The sequence below is a fragment of the Coptis chinensis genome, chromosome 4, assembly GCF_015680905.1.
Source record: "Coptis chinensis isolate HL-2020 chromosome 4, ASM1568090v1, whole genome shotgun sequence".
NCBI lineage: Eukaryota > Viridiplantae > Streptophyta > Magnoliopsida > Ranunculales > Ranunculaceae > Coptis > Coptis chinensis.
The window spans coordinates 26,334,842-26,348,406 of NC_141459.1; the positions used below are offsets into that span (position 1 = coordinate 26,334,842).

The 13,565-nt window shown below is 36.6% G+C and overlaps 1 protein-coding gene across 1 annotated transcript; it reads right to left on the bottom strand.

Moving 5' to 3' along the window:
• Positions 1-3,461: 3,461 nt before the first annotated feature.
• Positions 3,462-9,868, bottom strand: LOC147502931 (methyltetrahydroprotoberberine 14-monooxygenase-like). The gene is made up of 2 exons (XM_086607749.1): positions 8,796-9,868; positions 3,462-4,174 (listed from the first exon to the last, which is right to left on the bottom strand). Exons 1-2 carry the CDS (start codon positions 9,774-9,776, stop codon positions 3,551-3,553), a joined length of 1,605 nt encoding a protein of 534 aa, XP_086463875.1. The 5' UTR covers positions 9,777-9,868; the 3' UTR covers positions 3,462-3,550.
• Positions 9,869-13,565: the final 3,697 nt, after the last annotated feature.

A 13,565-nucleotide genomic window follows, 5' to 3' on the forward strand; every position in this document is an offset into this window, starting at 1 on the left:
TAAAATTCTAGATCGTCAGATAAATTTCTAATTTGAACTCAACTTTTGGTAGGGTTAAATATGTTCAAAGGAGCTGATTTTTTGTGGAGATCACATCCCCATAAAATCTGTTTTTAATTCATTGTGTAGGTAGGTAGGATTGTGTATGTCAATTCCGTATGTCATTTATGTATGTCAATGTAGCCTGCCCGATATATATATATATATATAGGGGTCTGCCCAACACAAAATGGAAGGTGCCCGTAGCGGATACCAAACAAAATATTTTAAAAAAAAAGTGAAAGAACCACCTTCTTCTTCGTGTTTCAGCCACCATCACACTCTTATGACTTATCTCTCTTTCTCTTAGCTTTTTTATTTGTTTTCCCCATCCTAACCCAGAATACAACCAAAATAATAATTTTAATACCCAAAACTAAAACAAATTAAAACAAATTTACACCGAAATCAAAATTTAAACATTTTTTCATTGTTATCAAATGCCCCATAATTGAAGGCCCCCATGTAATTAACATTCTTCCTTTAAGACCCAAAACCCAAACTTTTGGGTAGTGGTGGTAAGGAGAGCGGTGGGTGTCAAGAGACCATATGATTATGAAAGAGAAAAAAAAAAGTGTGGGGTGTTTCGTCTCTTAGAATCTGTAATAGAGCCTCCTTCAATCCAGTCAACCAGGAAATCCGTCCCCACTCAGAATGTGCGTCGATGCTTACAAAAAGTTGTTGATGGACATTTTGCTGTAGCGTAAAAGTGTTTTCATCATCAGGGGTTGCCTCCAATACTGCGGAAACTGTAGATGCATTAAAGGAGAAACACCCGATGCGACAACTACCTGTGAGACCAACTGTTCCTCTTGTTGAGCCCCCTTTATTGGTAGAGAGAGACACATTATTGTCATGCATTAAGTCGTTTCCAAAAGGCACTTCTTGTGGTCGTGATGGTCTTCGGGCTCAGCACTTGTTAGATGTCATGAGTGGTGCTGCAGCACCTATATCGTCTGACCTGTTAGATGCCTTGACTCATGTGATGAATCTTTGGTTACAAGGACGATGTCCACAGCCGTTAGCAGAATTTGTAGCGAGTGCTTCGCTTACCCCACTCCTTAAGCCGGATAATAACATTCGTCCGATAGCCGTGGGTATGGTTTGGCGACGTCTTATTTCCAAGATTGCAATGAAAAGAGTTTCCAAAGATGTGGTGGGGTACTTGCAGGATTTTCAGTATGGGGTCGGTGTCCCTGGTGGAACAGAGGCGATTTTACATGCTGTCAATCGCATGGTATATGCTAACAGTGACAGTACATCTCTTTCTATATTGCTAGTAGATTTTCATAATGCCTTTAACATGGTTGATCGGACTACTATGTTGAGAGGAGTTCGCATTCGTTGCCCCGCTATTGCTCCTTGTGTCAAGTATTTGTATTGTCAGCCTGCGAGATTATACTTAGGGGATGATTACATATGGTCTGCTTCTGGGGTTCAGCAAGGTGACCCTTTGGGTCCCCTTCTCTTTGCACTTGTGTTGCATCCTCTGATCCTATGGATCTAATACAGATGTTAGTTATTGCTTCAGGTTTGGTACTTAGATGATGGGACTCTGATTGGAGATACAGAATAGGTGGCGACAGCTCTGCGTATGATTCAAGAAGAAAGACCTTCTTATGGGTTGGTTTTTAATGTGGCTAAGACTGAGATATTTTGGCCATCACTAGATCCACGTCGTTCTACTCCCGGTCTCTTTCCTTTAGGTTTATCCCGTCCTCAGATGGGGGTCAGGTTGCTTAGAGGGGCAGTCAACACTGATTCTTCTTCTGTCATGAGCCTTGCTCACAAGCTTGTTGAAAAGGTTATCACTTTGATAGACCGTTTAGCTGTATTGGAGGATCCACAGTGTGAGTTAGCACTCTTACGAGCTTGTGTTGGGCTCTCCAAGTTGGTATTTGCTATTAGTACTTCTCCACCATCATTTTTTAGGGATGTAGCTAAGACTTTTTGATCAGCACCTTCGCATGGTTCTGTAGGGTATTATAGTTTCTGATGGTCCTGGCTTCGGAGATTTGCAGTGGCGTTTAGTGACTCTTCCATTACGCCTTGGCGGGTTAGGTATCTATTATGCATTTGATGTCTCTGCTTTTGCTTTTGTGGCCTCCCGTTTTCAGACTTTAGAGCTTCAAAACTACATTCTTAGGAGTTTTGGTTCAATGCCTATGGGTGAGATCTTTGATGATGCTACCAGTGCATTGCGTCTCTGTCTTCTCGATTTTGACCTTGATTTTCTTACTGTGAATGCTACTATCCCCTCAAAACCACAAAAAGTTTCAAAACTACATTCTTACGAGTTTTGGTTCAATGCCTATGGGTGAGATCTTTGATGATGCTACCAGTGCATTGCGTCTCTGTCTTCTCGATTTTGACCTTGATTCTCTTACTGTGAATGCTACTGTCCCCTCAAAACCACAAAAAGTTTTGGCTGAAGCTTTCTACTGTAAGATTGTTATTAGTCTTAAGAGGGAGTTCGAGTTATCTGCTCGTCAGAAAGCAGTCATGGGATGCTTGTAGTCGGAACATGCAAAAAATTTCTACTTGCTATTCCGATGGAGGGACTTGGACAGCGTATATCACATGTGGAGTATCGTGTCATTCTCCAGTACCGTCTTATGATTCCTCTGTACTCTGATGGTGGTCTTTGCCCTGTATGCAAAAAGAGTAGATTAGATGCTTATGGGGACCATGCAGCACATTGTAGATATTTTTCGGGTTTTAAATACCGACATGATCATGTTAGAGACATTTTGTTTGATGCATTTTGGAGGGCTGGAGTACAAGTGAAGAAAGAAGCTCCTGTTAACTTTCTCACTGATCCGAATTAGGGCAGATCGACACTTCGGCCTGCAGATGTCTTGATTTACAGTTGGTCTGAGGGAAAACATGCATGTGTTGATGTAACTGGAGTCTCTCCGTTGGTAGGGTTGGGGAATAGTGACTTTGAGATGGCCTGGGAGAAGCAACTAAGAGAGCAGCGACAAGAAAGATGGAGAAGCATGAGAAAGCTTGCAAGGCTAACTGGCATTGTTTCATTCCGTTTAATTTCAACACTTTCGATTTCTTGGAACAACAGTCTGTTGAGCTCCTCAAGAGACTTCAGAAAGTTATGGACAGTAACGTTATGACAGCTGGTTCTAACGAGTTTGTTTTTAGAAGGATAGGATTTGCTATTCAGAAATGACTTGTGGCGCAGCTTGTTGCACGTTTGTCCTAATTATTTGTAAAATTCGTTATTAGTATCAATAAAATTTCCACTTAAAAAAAACAAAAAAAAAAGGTAGGAAGAGAAAATTAAAAAAAAAATGAAGAAAAAGGTAGAAGAGAGAGAGAGAAGATTATGACAGGAGCGCCATTTTAGTTAGCATGGCTAATGGTGGTAGTGGAGAGGATGAAGAAGACATTGGTAAGGGACTGTGGTAGAAGAGGGGAAAATACTTTTATTTTGTGGTTAACCACCTAACCCCAAGTACTTTCCACTGAGATTATATATCTGCTAATTTGGGGCACTTCACATATAAAACACAGGTGGGAAGCGTGGAGTCAGGAGTACTTCGAGTGGTGTTGCTTTCCAGCTTATCATTCCTAGTGTTGTAGACATATCGATATCTGCATCTGTTGGGGTCTTCAACTCAAATCCATGAATAATTCGAGCAAGCACCAAATGCATGACTTGAAGAGAAAATGAGACACCGGGACACATACGCCTACCCGATCCAAATGGAATTAATTCAAAATGCTGACCCTTCATATCAATGTCTGCATGGCCATTGAGAAATCTTTCCGGTTGAAATTCTTGGGGGTCGTTAGGCCATACATTTGGGTCTCGTTGTAACTTCCATAAGTTGATCCATAGTCGTGTACCTGCTGGGATGCGGAAGTCACCAACGTCACAATCCTCAGTAGTCTCCCGTTCGATTATTGGTCCTGGTGGGTATAATCTCATTGATTCTTTAACAATGGCTTGGATATAGGGAAGAGTATTAATGTCCGAATCTTCTACTTGTCTCTCCTTCCCAACTTGTGCGTCTAATTCACATTGAGCTCTTTTCAGCACCTGCTTATTGTTTAGTAGCAAACACAAGGCCCATGTAAGAGTCACCGTTGTGTTGTCCCACGCAGCAAGATACATTTCCTACCACCATACACATATAGGAAATTTTTGAGATCCATACATGTCTAAGATTGTTTATTATTAGGGGCGCGGTATTGGCACCTCACTTTATGGGAAAAAGTAAAACAATAATGGTTATTTCTTATATGTCCTTTTACACCCCACATGCCTAATAGTTCAACGGTATCGGGTTGCCGCGAGATCCCATATCCCACGGCAGGCAGTTGCCGCGGAATATTTTTTTTTGTTTTTTTTCACTTCAAATTTTGCATATTGAACACACACGACATATGAATACTTCATTTTCTTCTTTAAAGCTTCTTTATACACTCCAAGAACAACACTAAAATCATGACAAAAAAAATGTACAATCGAGACATAATTTTACTATCTCGCGGCAAATATTTTCATATGTTATAAGAAAAACTTGTGATCAAATTAATGAAAAAGAATTTTAATAATTAACACAAGCAAAGACTACATTTTAGTAAACACAATAATCTCGTGGTAACTAACTTTTTTTTACGATGGCCATTAAAAAAACATTTAAAAGAAAAAAAGATCCACGGCAACCACCTTTCAAGGGATATGGGATCCCGTGGCAACCCGATGTCGTGGATTGTGCAATCTTGCGACAGCTTCTTGCCGTGAGTGTTTTTTATGTGATTAATGGAGGGGTGCAAGTACTTTTTAATTGGTCAAAGGGGTGTCAATTCAATAAAGTGGGGTGTCAATACCGCGACCCTATTATTATGGTAGATAAAACTACTAATTAGCATTCATTTTGCAATAACTGCACAATTTTTAAAAATTCTTTTAAAAGATCATAGAGTACGAAAATTAAACTATGAAGCAAACCATGGGCTTGTTTATTTTGGTATTGGACTGTAGATCACTAGGATTCGCCAGGAGTTGCACCACTTCATTGGGATTTGCAGGACCTCCAAGTTATATATAGGTTTTCATATAGACACCACTGATTTTACCAAAGGCACCACACACTAACTACAAAACAAACGGGTCATAGAATTAGGACTGAAAAGAATAATATTTTAAAATAGTTTATTAATAATCAAAACACAAATTTTCTTTTATGAAATTTTCTAATATTCAAAATCAAACAATAATTATTTATAAAATTTATCGCTAATTGAAGATACTCATTGATTTATTTATTTTATTTAAAACAAAATGATTGAATTATAAAATTTATCAAAGTTTGAAAGAACCCCAACACGAAAACAAATAAGTTGTCTCATAATAATTTTCGAATCAAATCCATATTCTTTTCTCTACATTATTACAATCGAAATTAAAGCAAAACTTTTAATGAGATTATTCAATCACGCATTTGAATATACCCATTCGTTCAATTTTACGGAAGATGATTAAAATTTTAAATTTTGTTAACATTGAAAATAAAAGGCACATTGATTCAATGGAACATAAAATTAAACCAAACTAATCAAAATTAAACAATTAAACAAAATTAAACGAGCAGGTTCCGTTTATCACACTTTTTATACCATAGTTTATACCATGCCCTACAACTTTACGTACAACGTAAATTATAATCTAATTTTTTGTGGATGTGTTCAACTAACCATGAAGATCACCTCTACTAAATTTCAACTCATTTGATAATGTTTAACTATGACAAAAGATGATTACAAAATCAAAAAATCTTAGCCATTTAAAAAAAAATAAAAAATTGAGAACGATTTTTAACTAGGTTAGAGATTTCCAAATGAGATGAATTTTTGTGGAGATGTTATCTATGGTTAGTAGATCATATATACAAATTATTAGCACTTGACTCATCTCGTTGAGTGGTGTGGTATAAATTATGGTATAAAAAGTGTGGTCGTATATATATATATATATATATATATATATCTTAAGTAATGTCTATTCAATTTTCAAATGGTGCCCATTTGGTCTTACGATATGTTTGGTTTTGTTTTGGGTGTAGGCAGCCCTTGGTAAAATAAGTGGTGTCTTTATGAAAACCCTTTATGTATACACAAAAGATGATTTTGTGACCTAGTTGGTAACTTATCTTACCAAAATCCAAAAACAAAAACCCTCGCCCCTTACTTAAAGTTCCAATTTTTTTAGTGTCCAACATATTCTTCTTGATGTATTTAGAGACATATTCTAATATTTGAAATCTTTTTATTTAAAAACATATTCTACATTTATTTTCATAACTCTATCAATACTTATTGGCAAGTTTCCAATCTAATTTATTAGAGAAGTTTTTCCACTTTTCGTTGGCAAGTTTTCTAAATTGTTAATAACTTTCCAATCCCTCGATAGGGGTAGGTTCTATTTAAAAAACTTTTTATATAACATTTTGGGGTTAATTAGACTAAACCCCCCAAAGTATGTACGTGTTTAGATTAAACCTCATATTGTTTAAATCATTAGACTTAAATACATACCCAGTTGTTATTTCACTTAAATCCATAACTACGTACCCCTATTATATCTGACCCTTCCATCTTTTTGCCTGATCACTCATCCTCCCCAACTTGATTCCATAATATAATCAATTACAACCCAAATCCCATAACCCCAACCCAACCTAAAGTAAACCCAATGATATGATACTCAAATTCTGCCTCCAAATACTCAATTCCTCTTATTATTAGTCCAAAACAAATTGGATTGAGTGAGTTTTGATTAAAAATTAAAGTCTTCCCTTTCAAGATAGCCCACTTCTATTTTTGTTCCTTAAAATCTTCCCACCAACTTTTTGAATAGATTCTCCATTCAAAATACTTACTCAATAATCACACATTTTGAATTCCTCCCCACCCCACCAATTATTCTTTCTCACTCTTAACCCCATTTCCAGCTTCTTTAAACCCATTTCTAGCAATGACTTTAAAGACCAAGAAATGAGGCTCAGCCCCTTGGTTCTAACTCGGTTGAGTATAAACTCCCTCCCATCGACCCATATCACATAACCTCCCTATTATTTTGGTCTCGTTAAATAACATTCCTATTTTCCAAAAAAGAGATAAAATCTGGTCTGTTTTTATTTCCCATTTTATCTTATTTTCTTTTTTACCCTTTTGGGATTGAAAATTTCCCGACTATATGTAAATGTATTTTTACAAACAATAGAGAGTTTAATCTAAACTGGTATATACTTTAGGGGGTTCAGTCTAATTAATCCAACGTACATTTTATACAATACCCTTAAAAATTATGTTGCGTATTAATTCTATTGATCTATTGAATCCATGATAATATTAGATTAATTGGTTTTTAATTTCTTTTTTTCTAGTTTTTTGTTTTGGAATGTTTATTAATGAATTTAGCTTTTGAATTGTAGAATGGATTCAATGGAAAAAAAAAAAAAAAAAAAAAAAAAAAAAAAAAAGCTAAATTTTGGGCATTGTAAAATTTTTATTTTCAATTGAATGGTGACAAAAATTAATTTAATTTTCTTTTTCCAAGGGTACCCTTTTCCAAATACCCCATGACTTGTTGTCTAAAGTTTCTCATTTTTTATTATTTATTTGGAAAATTTACAGTGTTCCTAAAGCATTTAGCTTGCATGTCCAAAGTTTCTCATTTTTTATTATTTATTTGGAAATTTTACAATGTTCCTAAAGCATTTAGCTTGTGTGTCCATGTGATTTCTCTTCACTTAAGTAATCTAGCTAGTCTATATGTTTTTTTTGTGATTTGAAGATTTACATACAATAAGATTCATAATACTAATGAAAACAACACTTCAGCAAATTTAATTATTATTTAATTATTTTTATTTTTATTTTATTTTTGGTGTGGCTAACCCTCATCCAAATTCCTCACCCCGCCACGGTATGTGGTGGTTGTAATTTTCTTGTTTCGATTTTAGGTTCTAGGTTGTCGTTCAACACTTTTATTTTGTGAACCTTTATGAGGAGATGTAATCTTTTAGTAGATTAATAGAAGTTCCAGTTAGCCTAAACCCGTAACTTTTATAAAATAAGGAAAGAAAACTAAATGACCGATAATAACAGGGGTGTTCGAGCCAATAGACATGGTGGGCAGCTCTTGACACACACACACACACACACACACACACACACACACACACACATATATATATATACCAATTTTAGAAGTGCATATTTATTTTAAGTTAAAAGTAAGTGCGCAAGTAAAACTTTACTTAGACAATGAATTTGAACGTAATTTTTTGTGAATATGATATACTCGCTATAAAGATTATCTCCACAAAATTTTAGCTCATTTGGAAATTTCTAACCTCGATAAAATATGATTGCAAAACCTGAAATTTTGTAGTGATGATCTTTATGGTGAATATATCATATCTACAAAATATTACATTTGAATTCATTGTCTAAGTGAAGTTTTACTTACGTACTTATTTTAACTTAAAATAAATATGTACTTCTAAGATCGGCTATATATATATATATATATATACTTCTCCTCTTAGATCACTTGCATTTAATTTAGTTAACACAGTAGTGAGACGGGACCGCGACATAGATACTTTATCTGTCCATGGTACTTCTTTTTGGAAGATAGGAAATTATGTGTGTTAATTGGTGTGTGCACGGCTTGTACATCACTAAAATTTTGAGTAATCTGATCGATCAGAGTTTGATTCACATACCTGGACAATAGCCTTTATTAAAGTACCAGGATCGTCACCTAGTAGTTTGTTCTTCGCTATAATTGACAACATAATGTCTATAAAATCTATTTCCTCCTCTTCTGTTATGTTTACAATGCCTCCGATTCCAGCTGAGATTGACACCCTCTTTTGACGATGTTCGTCCACCCAGCTCTCAAGAACAGAATCCAATTCTTTGGCCGTCCGCTTTATTTCGCTGTCCACTCCTCGCAACCTATCCAACCATCCTAAATATGGTATTACATCGGAAAAAACCATGACGTCCATAAGACGGCGCGCCTCTTCCATCACGTTCTTGTACCTTTCAGTTTTGGGCCCAAAAATATGCTTTCCCGCTACAATTCTGGTAACCACATTAAAGGAAATATCGCCAAACCATTTACTCATATCCACCAATACCCCTGCGTTCTCGTTTTTTCTTTTCGTTGACAATTCGTACAGCTTTTTTAAACAAGCACCCATCTCTGAAATCCTTTGGTGCTTGAGCATTTTGAGGCGTTCATTGGATAAAAGATTAAGAGTTATCATCTTACGAAGCTCACGCCAGTAGGGCCCGTGTGGTGCAAATGAAATAGTCTTCTGATCATAGAACATGTATTTGATGGCTTTGTTAACTAGACGGCTGGAAAAGAATTTGTCATTTGTAGTCAAACAGGCCTTCACCAGCTCCCAACTACTTACCACCAGTGTTGGATGATAACCAAATTGGATACTAAATGCGGGACCATATTGATCAGCTAGTTCGCCCAACACTATATAAGCAGGTTTAGGAACACTAAATAAATTGAGATGTCCAATTACAGGCCATGCACCCACTACCTCAGGCGCCTTCTTGGTCCTGATCATGTTACTGCTTCTCTTCTTAAAGAAATAGAAGAGAAGGATAACGATGAAACTAACAATGATAGGCGCCGGAAGTGTTGAAGTTCGTATCCATTGCTTAAGAGTGGGATTGTGCATTGGTGAGGATTGGGATTTTGCATATACGTGACTTAGAGTGGGGAATGAAAAGGAATCAATGAGTGAGTCAGAGTGAAAGATTATATATACTGTTTCTGCGTAAGTAATCTAGAAAAACTCAATTATAGAGGTCTCTTGGTCCACATGATGTTCACGTACTAATTCTTTATCTGCAGATATTTTTTCGTATCCATGCATATGCATGCACCTTATTATAAAATAGCACTAGAAATTAGAATGTAGGCCCATTGGAGGCCCAGGCATACCCACTAACTCTTTTACCGTATATGCACCTTAATTATTAAGTAGCACTAGAAACTAGAATATAGGCCATGCATACCCACTAACTCTTTTACGAATTTGCTCAGGAATCATGACTAAAGGCTATGACCTTACTGACCAAGGCGTGGAACACGAGAATCATGTGGGGTACGCTCTTTTAATTTGAAAGACGGCTATATTTGGGCTGTAAATTGGGTTTGGACTGTGTGAAGTTGAGAATTCTAAGTTTTGCATTACAACTTAGTGCCGGACGAGCCAGCTCAAGTCTGAGAATTATAAATGCATAAATTGGGCGGGTTGCGTCTCGTTGGGGCTAGCCAAAGTCTAACCTTAATGTGAGGGGCTAATATACACAATTAATGTATATTATACACGTGTCCATCACAATTCATCAAGAGAGTACTCTCTCTTATAACAGCTCGTTTTATAGCGAACCAAACTCTCTCCATCACGAACTGATACTATCAGAAGACAACCCACCCCCCACGAACTCATGACAAATCGCTTCACATAACCAGCAAACTCACTTCACCTAACGACCTCATACACTCACCATACAACCTCACTTCCAAGTGACTCGAGTCGAATGGACGATCTCGTCCTAAAGTGACCTCCATAGTGCTCTCTTACCCTGTTCCATAAGAGCAAAAAACTGTAGTTTTAACCCTTTCACAATATTACTTTTAGACCAATTGTGTGATTAATAAATAAGAGTTAGTACTGTTATCGTGCTCTGGTGTATTTCAGGCATTGGAGTCGAATATGTGAAGAAATGTGTCCCTTTTGCGAGATAAAGGAGCAAAGGTTGGTTGCTAAAAAGTTCTATGAGTAAAGGCCAAAATTCAAGGAGAAAAAGTCTTTTTAAAGCCCGATCAAAGCTGAAAAGTCAAAGTCAACGCGAGCATAAATAATGCACAAAAGTCAATAGAACTTTCGCAGGCCGTATCTTTGGACTCAGACCTTGGAATTAGGTCTACCATATGTCAAAACGACCGGCTCGAAACAAGCTTTCGAATGGTCTAAGCCTTAATCTGATCAGACGAGTAGAACTGGACGAAAAGGCTGTTGAAGCCATTTCCAGCAGAAAACCCCTTTGTGGACTGAAGTAATGAGGTTTTGGGCTCGATTTTATGGCCCAAAACATGGCTCCAAAGCCCATGCATGATTTTGTAAACCTAGCCTCTTCTATATAAAAAGGACTAAGGCCAAACTCTTAGGAAATCCTAGATTAGATAGATAATATAGACTAGATCCATAATATAGTTAGTTATTCATAAACTTAGGTTTAAGTTAGTTTTAATTCAGTTTTAATACACTTCGAATTCTTAGACTCTTTCAATTAGATTAATAAAGCAATTATTATTCTTTCAATAATATCTTGTTCTTATTGTTCTTATTCTATGAATGACAGTTTGATGAATCAAAGCTAAAACCTCCATTAGAGGGTTTTGAGGAAGCTTTGATGAAGACTTGATTGTGTTAGTGTAGATATAGTTGTGATAATCTATTCCACTCTATAAAGTAATTAGTTCACCATGAGAATGGGTTTAATTGCTTCACATGCTAATTATTAGTTGGTAGAGATTGTCATGAATAATTAGGGATTAGAAATACCCAATCTTTACGTGAAAACGTAAAGATTAGGATTACAACAAATTCCATGCTAGTTTATTAAGTCGAATCAAGGTGGAATCAAATTCCCCTATTTCCTTCCCATATTCACATCGTAGTTTTGAATTGTCATAGTATAATTTACATCATTTATATTAGTATTCAATCACCGCATTAGTATAATTTCAATCCATTACTCTCATCGTTTTTGTTAGAATTAATGAACTAGGAAATCTTACGTTTAAATGAACTAGGAGTGGAATGAATTCTCTACTCCACATATTGCATTGATAACAAGAGTAGAAATTTGACACATTAGAGTAAAATTAAATCGTTTTACTTATTCTTGAGTTTAATTAGTTAAGTCTAGGTAAAACTATACTTTTTACGTTTATCAAATGGCGTTCCTGCCATCTTAGTTTTGTTTAAATTCATTTCCTTTAGTATTGTCAATCCTACCATAATCCCATTAAACCCACCCACCCTTGTTTGGTTCTAACTATGTTTGTTTGGCTCAGAAACTATTTTTTTTGCAGGAATACAAAGAGTGCACCACGCGCCTTTCTTAGCCAAATTCTAAGCGCGCCCTGTGCTAAAGTGCCTGGACATCATCCAACGCAAGAGCACGCCCCGCACCCTGTTTAGGCTAATTCCAAGCGAGTCCCGCGCCCTCTTCTGAATAAGCCTGATTTCACAGGTTAGTTCAAACTTTCATTTGTTTAAGTTATTCTGTGTTGCTATCTGCTTGAATACACTGAAATCACATATACAAGACGCTATTCAAACGCGTAGCAAGGAGACATTCATGTACTCCTTCTTCCACTCCTCACCTCTTCTATTAGAGGATTTATTCTAGCATATCAAGGTTGTTTTGACTGTTGTCGCGTTTTCTTTAACTTTGGACTTAGCCTTGCATGAGATTAAGGTTAAGTAAGGAAAAAACAACTAACGTGATCTATCGTGAACGTCAATGCACACACCTATCTAGTATACCACACATTACACCTGAATCAATGGCTGAAGAAAGAGAGACTCTCTTTGACTTTTACAAAGCCCTGAACGGTAGCCTAAAATCTTGCATCGTTCTTATAGACCCAATGGGGGATTTCCGAATCCCCCTGAATATATTTAATTTGTTACCATTTTTTCATGAGTTAGACCATGAGAAGCCTTATCAGTATATGCGTAAGATTGAACAAGTTCTTACCACATTGTATCATCCTACGGTAGGTGTGGAACAAATTAAACTGAGGGTGTTTCCTTTCACCCTAGCTGATAAAGCGGCATCTTGGTTAACTGCCCAAGCGCCTAATTCTGTGAACTCATGGGCCAAACTTGTTCAATTGTTTATGGAACAGTTTTACCCACCACTGAAGACAGATGAAATGCTTTACAAGATTCATTTTTTTTGCCAGAATCCTCATGAATTCTTTTCAGAGGCCTTGAAATGTTTCACTGATCTTCTTATAGAGTGTCCACACCATAACCTTGCGAAAGACACGTTAGTTCGTGCCTTTTTCAAGGGGGTTGTACACTATCATAAAGAGGTTCTTGACATAATGAATGGGGTAGTTTCCTCAGTAAAGGAGCCTCAGAGGCTTATTGATAAGAGCCCAAAATTATAGTTTTAACCCCTTAACAATCGTACTTTTAGACCAATTATGTGAATAATAAGTAAGAGTTAATACTGATTACGTGTTTTTATGCATTTCAGGCTTCAAAGTCCATTATGTGTAGAAATGTGCCACTTTAGCGAGATAAAGGAGCAAAGGTCGGTTGCTAAGGAGTTCTGTGATTAAAGGCCAATTTTCAAGAAGACAAAGCCTCTGTAAAGCCCGGTCAAAAGATGAAAAATCAAAGTCCACGTAGGCAGAAACAGTGCACAAAGTCAACAGA

Bases quoted from the DNA above. Each gene is read 5' to 3' on its own strand.
- LOC147502931 (XM_086607749.1), bottom strand. From the start codon at position 9,776: ATGCACAATCCCACTCTTAAGCAATGGATACGAACTTCAACACTTCCG. The intron at 4,175-8,795 runs GTATGTGAATCA...GTATGGTGGTAG, and splicing joins TAATAAAGGCTATTGTCCAG to GAAATGTATCTTGCTGCGTG.